This window comes from Diadema antillarum, unplaced genomic scaffold (genome assembly GCF_040938485.1).
Source record: "Diadema antillarum isolate AM-2024a unplaced genomic scaffold, OU_Dant_1.0 seq00000053_RagTag, whole genome shotgun sequence".
Classification (NCBI taxonomy): Eukaryota; Metazoa; Echinodermata; class Echinoidea; order Diadematoida; family Diadematidae; genus Diadema; species Diadema antillarum.
Window position 1 is genome coordinate 1826884 of NW_027271161.1, and position 11261 is coordinate 1838144.

General features: G+C 36.1%; 1 protein-coding gene across 1 annotated transcript in view; it reads right to left on the minus strand.

Moving 5' to 3' along the window:
- The window catches only part of LOC139725628 (WD and tetratricopeptide repeats protein 1-like), a 33077-nt gene extending 23090 nt beyond the window's left edge, over nucleotides 1-9987 (minus strand). The window contains exons 1-3 of the mRNA XM_071636717.1: nucleotides 9914-9987; nucleotides 6044-6163; nucleotides 1510-1593 (exon numbers count right to left, since the gene is read on the minus strand). Coding sequence (XP_071492818.1) covers nucleotides 1510-1593; nucleotides 6044-6097 — 138 coding nt within the window. The 5' untranslated portion in view covers nucleotides 6098-6163; nucleotides 9914-9987. The remainder of the gene's footprint in view (nucleotides 1-1509; nucleotides 1594-6043; nucleotides 6164-9913) is intronic.
- Between the last annotated feature and the right edge of the window lie 1274 nt (nucleotides 9988-11261).

Below are 11261 nucleotides of genomic sequence, written 5' to 3' on the forward strand. Positions count from 1 at the left end.
TTTAAGGTAATAATGACCAACATAAATTTACTAACATTTCATTCTCACTCTTTACAATTAATAGTTTGTTCCCCACCTCCAGCAAGAAAATAAAACATATTTCAACTCTAGCTTTGTTATCTGGACTACACGAAAATGACCTTGAATAAATTCAAATGTTTACTTTAATATTGAAGCAAGTGACATATTGGTGCAGCCTTTCACATACAGATGTATTATACATACCACACACTCGGTACAGAACATCTGGCAAACACAACAATGGATAATCATTTCCTCTATTATGAATTAGTCATCATTTCTTTCTCTTTCTCAGTTCAGAGTTCAGAGAGAGAGAGAGAAAAATAAATCCATTCCTTATCAATGAAGTCTGAGCCTGACATCTATGGTTGTAAAGTGTGAGGACTCACCAAAATGTTTCCCCAACCCTTTCTCCCCTTACTGTAAAACACAAGATTTTCGCAGCATGAAATTTTCATGAATTGGAGCCAACGGCCTTTTTCGCCGCATGAAATTTTTGCGAGTTCCCTCTAACATTCAATGCGTAGATAGTTTATACAAGAACTTTCATGCGCATTTTAATTTTGCGAATCTTGGCTCTCGCGAAATTCGTGAAATTAAAATGCACGCCAACATTTCTCGTTTAACAGTATCCCTTCCTTCCCTGTGTCCATCTGGGGAAATTTTTCTACTACAGAAATTATCATTTTTCAATCATTGAAATTGGCAGAAAACTGAATTTGTACTGCAGACCACACATTTGAGAAAATTACAAAGAACTACTTGGATTCGAACTGCAGAAACAAATGGCTAATTTGAGAGAGATCAGAAACTTAATAGTCCTTAGTAACATGTTGCCAAGATAAGCATAAAATTAAAGAATTAAAAAATTGAGGTTTTTGAAAATTCTGAAAACAAATTATTGTATACATGTATGAACAACAAAGGGCTCAAATGTAGGAAAATCTGATCTCATTCAACTCTACATGTATATTTTCAATTGGACACTTCTTCAACCTACAGTGTATTCTCACTTTTGTATGGTTTTATGACAGATTTTCACTCCATTCTACTTTTTTTTTTTCATATTTCAACCTACTCTTACTTAAATTGTAGTTTACTTTTATGAATTGTAATATTTCAATGTTCAAAAATTGTTTTAAAACCTAAACTGTAATTTTTTGGTTTGTTTTATAATGTAAATCGTAATACAGGGCTATCTTGCAAAGCAGTATGTACTGAAGAGACTACCCTGCATAAAGCACACAGAATAAATAGATCTAAAGAAACAAAAGTTAAAACAAAAGGAAGCATACAATTGGAGTAGACAGATCGACAGCACCAACCCAAGGACACATGGTTTCTGATACTCAAAGGGTTAAATCAATCTTAACAAGACATTCTAAATGGCTCACATTATTGTTCATTACCTATTATACAACTTGTACATGCACAGTACGTCAAATATTGTATGGCAGCATCCAAAGTGCTTTATTAATCTTGACATACCTCTAACTCGTGTTCGAGGCCGAGTCGGTTTATGAAGGTTTCATCGACGTGATGCAGCTGCTGGAACCGCCTAGAGGACATTTCCTGAAGGGCAGAAAAAAACAAACAAACAAACAAACCAATTTTGTCAACGACTTGGTCAATATGGCATTTCCCGTGCTGGAATTTGAAAAGTCAAATCAAAATTTCTCAAAATTTCAGTTGTTATGACTCTGATATCAGGATGATACAAGACGCAAGATATATTGGAAATCACCAAATGATATCAATAATGATAATAAAAGTAGCAATACAAAAATAACCACAACTATCACTATCACTACTAAATACCACTAATAATGATAATGCTCATACTAATGATATCCACAAATATGAAAATGATTGAGACAATAATTATCTAAAAACACCTGAAACAGCAATAATGTCATATTCACAGAGAGCACCCTATGCAGTGTGAACACTGGTCTCCCTATAGATGGATTTCCTTTATTACTACACCATTACATGTACAGTATGTTAGCATTACCAGGTAGCTATTCATTACACCTGGGTCAAAGGATACTGCAACACTGCTCACGCAGGGATTCACACATACATGGAAGATCTCATCATTTGATTGTGTTTAGTTTGTTTTTGTTTTGTTTTGTTTTTTGTTTTGCTTTGTAACTGCAGTGCTTCTTACACTCGTGGCTGTATTACTTTCAGATCCTAACTGACAAAAAGTTCTTCCAGGTCTTTCAGTAAACAATTACAATGCAGACGTGTTCTTCAAATTCCATAAAAATCTCTTTACATTCTTACAACACTCGCCCACTCAGATTATTTAGCTTATCTTTTTGTTAAGTTTATAATTTAGTTTATTTAGTTTAATAAAGAAAAATCTATTTCCAAAATTTTCATTGATTTACTGTAAGTACTCTGATTCATCTGTTTCCATACAAATCAACATATAATATTGGGTTAGATTTTCTCTTTAAAATCATGGAAAGATTTTATCATTATCATATTAAAATTGAATAGCAGGTGTACAATCTGAACGACATGAGCCATCATTCTATGCCATTCATATAAATGCAGATAAAATTCAGTTCTAGTTGGCACACAGCTCCTAAAATGCCTTGCAAATGGGTGCTATGACCTTGCCGTGCATTAACAAACACTGTTCTGAAGCGTAATTACACCTAGATAGCTGGATTACCGGTACTGTACATGTCACTCTACTGTATTGTACAGTGCTAATAAATGGATGTAGCAGCTTGCTGAAGATTAGAAGTGCATTGTACATTGTATACAGCCGTACATATACCTGTATGAATTATCAAAATAGATATCCTCGAAGCAAGGACAGATAGTTTTGGTGCACAGGTATTGGCTGTGTATACATAGAAAAATCTTGCACGTATGGACAAATCCTTCTGGTGTCATTAATGTACATTTTCCACATAACATCAGTATGGGCGCTGAAACGTCCAACTCAAGATTCCAAGGCTGATATTCTGAATACTGTGCTATACTACAGCCATTGCACTACGTAGATGTTTCAAAGAGATAATACATGTAGTACAATGCTGCACACTGTATGTGCAAGAAAAGATGAAAAAAGACAGTACATGTACACGCTGTATTACAATCTATTCAACATCCCTCCCCTCAAACAGACAAAAAAAAAAAATGAGAAAATCCACTTGTAAAGTACTAGGCAAAAAACAAACAAAAAACAAACAACTATGTCCAAGCACTTAATCACAAAGTTTATGCTTAATTGCTATTTAAAATTGCTAATAAACAGAACATATAAAAAAGAAGAAAAGAAAGTGTAAGGTATGTACAGATATAATGTGCCCTGTAAGCACACGTGTTGAGCATACAGTGTAGGTGTTTGGTGCAATATACAATGCATGTACATACACATTGTGTGTGTCAAATGTGAATGATACGTGTTCTTCTGTTAATCGGGTACTCCGCTTAATCTGGTAGGAAACGCTCTGCTCGAGCCTACACGATTATGCGGAGAGTACTGTATCTCCTTTATTGCGAAAATGTTATATGGTAGGATGTTTTGTGATATAAAATAGACCTACACATTTGCATCAAATGTGATATCTTGAACATTTTTGAAATCACTGCTCCCAACAGTAAACAGGACCTTTAAACATAGATGTCAGTAGCAAGTCAAAGGAATGTGTACTTCTCATATTTTTTTTTTCTGGAATTCTCTTTATACATGTATTTTCTTTATATTATTGTTCTGCAGTAATGCTACAAACTGTTGTAGTCTTCTCATCCAGCAATGACAGCACCAAAACTGTAACTTTTCATTGTCTGATTTTCCTAAAACTTTCACAGATGTTCTAGAGATTTGCATACAGTTCACTGAATCAACATGTGATGTGGAAGTTTCCACAAATTTGCTGTAATATGCATGTGATTACCCTGTACATTTCCACTTCTACATTTCCACTTGATAAAGTGAAATCATGGAGGTGCACAGCCAGAATGGACTGAGAAATAGAAACTCTGTTTAAATTTGTGTGCATGTTATTGCTTCTTGGGTGGTAACATGTAAAGTGGAATTTTCAACAAATATGCTGTAATGTACATGTGATCACCCTGTAAATTTCTACTTCTAAAAGTGGAACCATTGAGGTAGCCAGCATGCACTGAGCAATAGAAACTATAATTCAAATTTGTGTGCATGTCATTGCTTCTGTTACTATCTTACATTGTAATGACAGAGATGCCAGATATAGATGCATGTACACGTATATTATGTGCAGACCAAGTATATATATACAATTTATACAGTCCATGTGTTTGTTTATTTCTATGCACACACAGTATTACACCGTACATAACAATATGTAATCTAAAGGCCTGTCTTCATCAGACAGAAGTTTCCAAATAATGTGGCATTTTCTGGTTAGAAAATTCACCTGAATGTCAAATTAACTCCCTATTTGTGCAATGAAGCTATGCATTTGATCAAGAAAATTTTCCCAAAAATCTGGGTCTGTGAAATAGCGTGGTAATTTGTGAATTACTGTATAAGTGGAAATTTTCGCGGTGTTGAAATTTTCGCGCAACCAGAAACTAGCGTGAAAATAAAAACACACAAATATTTTTGCTTGCCATACATGTATGTTCCTGTGCGTGATGTCTTGATTCCGCAGAATTAAAAACACACAAAACTCTTCTTGCCCGACCAAGCGTGAAAAATTAGTCACGCGAAAATATCCACTTAACAGTAGTGTGTTATTTGGGTTGCTTCTCCATCAGCCGAAAATTTTCTTGACTCCATAATACTGAGGAAAGCACAGTTATCAAACAGCACACTGAGCTAAACCAAGTATTGATGCAAAGTACGCATGTGACAAATTCGGGCTAATTTCCAAAGCGGGCTGCTTTCGAGCTCATGAAGAAGCACATTCGTAATATCAGGCTATTTTCATGATTTTTGACGAATTGACTGGTAATTACAATATTAGCAAGTCACAAAAATGTAGGCTCCTGTGAAACAAATACACTGCATACTGTCACCAAGGCAGAAAATCACTCACTTTCCTCCTGAAAAGGGATGTGCTTCTTCCGCAAAAGTGGTTCTGGATCGACAATTCAACTACTATTAATCATGTAACTGTCTGACTTATCCCATTTTGTCAAATATCATGGTCACAAAATATATGGCATACATGAATATTCATTACATTCCATTAGTCTAAGGTTATGAGTTTAATGGATAACAGCAAAATTCCCCCCCAAAAAAAAAAAAATAAAAAATAAAAAAATTAAAGAGTAGGTAACATAAATAGCATATAAACAACAAAACTATTAAGTAAACCCAAAGGAGTTACTTTTAATGGGGCTGTATGTTTCGTTACAAATGATAATGTACTGTATACACCATATATTTCGCGAGTCTAAATTTTCGCGAATCAGGAATTCCCGACGATTTCACGAGTGGTTAAATTCGCAATCGTGGAGTCCTGCGCTGAACGGAGAAATGTAGATGCGTACAGAGTCAATATTTTCACGTGTTTTTAATTTTGCGAATAGCATCTGACTCGCGAAATTCGCAAAAATAAAAACCGCGCGAAATATTCGGCGTATACAGTAAGTTATTTTCAGTTCCACATATTGTACTCATTCATTGTAGATCAAGACTTTGCCTCATTGATCTACATATAATGTTTCATCACATCGGATAATGCATGAACATTTAAGTGAGGATAGACAGAGAATAGATAATAAAAATTATTTTTGAGAGTAACCATCTGTACACATTTTAGTTCCCCTTCTAATAAAATGATTACCATATTGCATGATGCATGATCATTGCAAATTCATAATTATCTTTTGTGCACATGCAACACTATATATTGTATTTAATACATTATACATACATGTATCAAATCTACATGTAAAACTTGTAAAAACTAAAACTCTGAATACTACAGCCTACAATACCAATGAAAATAATGTTGATAATAACAGCAACAACACCAGTAAATAGAGATAAAGAGATTGATGGACTTACTCTAATCTGCCTCTTCCTGAGGTGATGGATGACGCTGGAGGGCTTTTTATTCATGTTTGCTGCGCCTCTTCCCTTTCTCCCTCACAATGACATGAAGAAATCCACCGAGCGGCCGAAGCCCTAAATGGTTTGATTTGCAAGAAAATGGGGATGAAGAAGAGAACAAGGATGTAATGAATTATTTATCCCTTTACAAATTTAACCCGTTGAGGATGAGTCCCGAGTATACTCTGGCAAGTGTCTATGGGAAATGCGTGTTGTAGCAAAATCAGCCCATCCTCAAGGGTTAAAAAGCATGATACCTTTAAACTTCTACACAGAACCAGTTCTACACAGAACCAGCAACAAAAGCAACAAAAGCAACAAAAGCAACAAAAGCAACAAAAGCAACAAAAGCAACAAAAGTTCTACACAGAACCAGCAACACTTCCTGGGTGGCTCACCTTTTTATAGAGCTTACAAAGACACAATATAAGAGAATGGGCAGCATCACTGTGTGTGCAGCTGAAGAACAGTGTTTTGGTCTACATCCATATAATTTATGTAGATGCATAAAACCCCTCAGAAGAAAAGTTCTGCCATTCCAGTTTGATGTAATTTTTCACACAAGAAAAAAAAAAACAACTTCATCATTTCATTCAAATGCAACATTATACGAAAGCCTGATTAATCTTCTTTACAATGACAACTCCCTAGTTTACATTACGCATTCCTGGAATGCACAGTACAACTGATGACATAAATAATGTATGTGGAAAGGGCAAATTTGAAATGTTGCAAAATGGAGCAAACACGTGAATACAGTACTGTATGTTGAACAGACCCGTTTGGTTTGTCTTTCCTGGGGAGGCATGTGCTTGAAAAGAATGCTTTATAGGATTGTCATTTGAGTCCAAGCTTTATCCATGAATTAAAAACTGCAGTCCAGCTCAGTATTTGCAGATTAGAATCAAACATAAAGGTTGATCAAACAATCATAAGGTTTACATGTAGGAAATGGAAGTTTTTTTAAAGAGCTCACATTTCAGCATGAATTGGTCATTCCAGTGGCTTTCTTTCATCAATACACTAAACATTACATCAAAGCAAAATTGTTGCTTTGATCAAACTTTTCACGTTTGATCTGTCCCGACACTCAGCTCTTTTGTACATTCCAGGAACACCCAATCAAAGCAAGTTTAAAGGGATAGTACAGTATTGGTGGAGATGGGAATTGGTCTTTTACTTTTTGCGAGATACCAAGAAAGCACTTATGATATACAACTGTAGTACAGAACATACCATTTTAAGAGGAATTCAAAGTTTATTTGATAAAAATCGGGTTTGGAATGACTGAAACATCTAAAAACAAAGTAAAACAAAACAATCGTAATAAAGTGTGGGTCCCACACTTTATTAGAATCGCTCTTTTTTTTGGATATCTCAGCCATATCAAAACCAATTTTCATCAAATAAACGTTGAATTCCTCATAGAATTACATGATCTTTCATATTTCATAAGAGGTTTCTCATTATCTCACCAAAAAATGTTAGAAACCTGAAATTAGGTCTCAACCAAAACTACACCATCCCTTTCAGTGTCATTTTGAAGATAATTAGTCAGGCTTTCTTATGATGTCATATTAATGCCTTTGTAAGAGAAGCATGATTTATCAAACTTAAATTGCAGAACTGATTTTGCAGGGTTTAGTATGACAGGGTCAAGGTGCATCAAGTTAAAGGGTGCAGACGGACTGACGGCACGTGTACATTGCACAGCAACATCATTTCTCACTTCTTCCTGTTAGCAGTCTGATAAGTGCAATTACATAGTCTTGGGGTACAGTAATAAGCATGGCTTGACATTTTTTACCTTTTTCATAGGGGCCAAAAATCATAACATTTTATTCTTTTTGGGTGCCCCACAAAAATAAAGAAAACATAAAAGAATAAAATTGTTTTGTAAAACATTAAAATAATAAAACAAACTGTGAAAATGTGAAAATTTGCAGGAACATAATGTATGATGGAGTACTAAAAGTATTGCATGCTACAAGTATCTAAAAAGAAAGAATATTAAAGAAAGAACAGGATAGTCAATAATTCCACATTAAAATTATCATAAACCGTGACAATTACATGAAAATTGGAAGGTACACATGTATGAGTACTATGACAACATAGGGTTTCATCCTACGCCTACTGTAATTTACTGAGTGTGACTAAATTTACCAAGTCTAACATATATTCAGTACTGCCCTGAATTGCAGCATACATAAACATTCTTCCCTCATATTTAACATAAAGTCAGGGATATAGAATTCTACCTTGTTTTATCACTGGATAGATAGAATTTGGTTGTGAAAAAAAACGAATAGTTTGGCTGTAAAATACTATGGTGGCAGAGCTTCCAAGTCTCACGCATTCTGCGTGAGACTCGAGCATTTAGGGTCCATCTCACGATCTCACGCATGGCACCCATTTTTCTCATGCATTGGGTGAAATTTGGAACTTGGGTCTATTAACAATGAGCATAGCTCAAAGAATTAAAGTGATAGTTGCAATTGAAGGTATATTTCCCTTTTGTCTTTAAAAATAAGTAAAAATAGTCCCTTAAGTTGCACCTGATCGTGCACCATTAAGAGCTAAAAATTGAAAAGGCTCCGTACTAGCCCCTCCCACACCCTCGCTCGCGCGCACATGCGCGCGCCGAGACGTTGACTCATGAAAATCTCACTCATAAAAATTTTTTGAACTTGGCATCCCTGTGGTGGAGTTGTCCATGAAGTATGACGATCTGGGCTGGCTACCCTGGTCGCAGCAGGTAGCTGAAATTAATGCAGTTATGAAGTATGGAGCTATTCATCCCTATGGCTATTCATGAGAAAAATGCATAAAAACAATGTACTCAAACTACACACAAATTTTTTCTGATTGTGACATCAAATCCCATAATTTCTTAAAAAGTGGGAAAGAGTTCCTTATGTCCCCCCCCCCCCCCACTAGTTTGCACAAAATGGATAGATTGCTATTTTTTTTTTACTAATAACGGACTAAATAAAGGTTATGCCATTTATGGGAAGACTTCCCATAACCTTCATTTAGTTAATTATTAGTAAGGGGTAATGGTGGTTTGTTTATTTTGTGCAAGTTGGCAGTATTGCTTTGCCTTTGGAAACTGTCAATGTTTTCAAGAATTAGCCAGAAAATGCAGATCAAAGTTAAAAGTTAGTATGTTTGCTTGTACTAAATTATTAAAGTTGTTGATCAACAAGATCAATGTAATGAACCTCTTATCTTTGACAGTGCCTTTACTTTACACTAACAGAAAGGTACACAATGCCACAAACTGAATAATAATTTTTCTTCTTCTTCTTCTTCGTCTTCGTCTTCTTCTTCTTCTTGATGACGAGTGACATCACTGTAACACTGATTCTGGGGGCCCAATTCAGAAAGCAAAAGTAGACGGTACTTACAATAATGGATGATTTTCTGGCAATAATACCATTTAATATGTCGAGAAATGGTTCCGGATTTTTATCTGCCTGTTGTGCTGTACATAGTGATGAAGTGTCAAAGTAGAACTACATGTACAATCAATGCACTTCATAGTACGTCATAGTCCGTACATTTTACATGCATACATACACTGCTCCACCGCACAGGGTGTGCGGTGACACTGAACTGGCTTCCATTACCATATCACAGCTGTTCCCGCAGTGTAGTGCCTAGACACATCCGTCTTCACTACAGAAAGAACTGGCTAGCCGACTGTAACTCCAGAACGAACCAACCGACAATGAGCAGTCAAAAAGGTTGAATTGTCAAACTTTGCTATCTAAACGAGAGGACATACCCTCCCCAGTAATACGTTTTGATTCTCCACCTTACCGGTAATTTCATGAAAATTGTTAAATTCAGTCTATTTCCACTTCTGCCACCACAGAGCACTGCCCGTATTGTTCTCACAGTCCAGTCGCTCGAGCTCTATCTCATATCTCCGGACAAGTGCAGTGAAGTCTGGGTAGCAAAACAGAGCAAATGCGCATGCTCAGACCTATTAAAAGGAATTCAGACGTACACATAGGATGGACAAGACAACAATGCTTCCAGCCAGCTGATTGTTCGGAGGGCGACCTTTATAGAGTGTCATATCACCATTTGGGGAGGTTGCGGCCGCGATGTTGTACACGTCTGTCGAAAATGCACTATTATAACTGGAGGACGTGAATGGGGGGAGGGGGGGTTAAGCCTCAAAGTCAAAGCTATTGACTTTTTTATCTTCTTCTTTAAAACGCAATAAGATAGAGCTACGTTAGTGCTACAAAGACATTAATGACTGCATTGCTCATGGCGGATCCGTAGGTATACTCTGCAGGGGGGGGGGGGGGGATGGGGCATAACTTTCACATTTTCAGCACCTTCTTGGAAACTTCTAAGACAGTTTCTTCTTGAACACCCAACAACGGACTGAAGAGTTTGTTCGCAAAAACCGATAAGTCCACTTTTGAAGATTTTTAAGTACGGTCTCTGTCATAAAGTACAAAATAATACCTTTTAAATGATATATTGGTCACTACATATAAAGGTACATATTTGAAGTTATGGTCAAAAGAAGCAAAATTTTTTTTATTATTCTCTTTACTTTTCTTGACCTTTAATCGCAAATATCTCCATTTGGCAAATATGGACTTATCGGTTTTTGCGAACAAACTCTTCGGATTTTCACCAAACTTGGCATCTTTATGGGTGATAGGATCTCAATTTGTTTTAATGACCCACCCCCCCCCCCCCTTGGCTGAGGGGGAGGGGGAGCTGCAATCTCAAAGTCTTTAAAGTAGGGCTACGGATTTTTTTTAAAGCATTTTCTTTAGAACCAATAAAGGTAGAGGTAACTTAATGTAGTATGAAGACATTAATGACTGAATTGAAATTTCATGTTTGATTATGGCGGACCCAGGGTTCGGAGCTGGGAGGGGGGGGGGTAATAGGGCAGGTTTTTTTTTTTACATTTTCAGCTACTTCTTGAAAACACTCGTGACAGATTTTCACCACACATATATCACGAAGCATCCCCTCTTTGTCGTGCACTGGATCTAATTCTTCTTTCAAACTTGCTTCGAAAGCAAAAACTTATTTGAAGACTAAATTTAAAGACTAATTTTCCAGTTTCAGTTTTTTCCCCCTAAATGAATATCTAATCTGGTTTTAAACACTATACTAACTTATGTCGGCTATG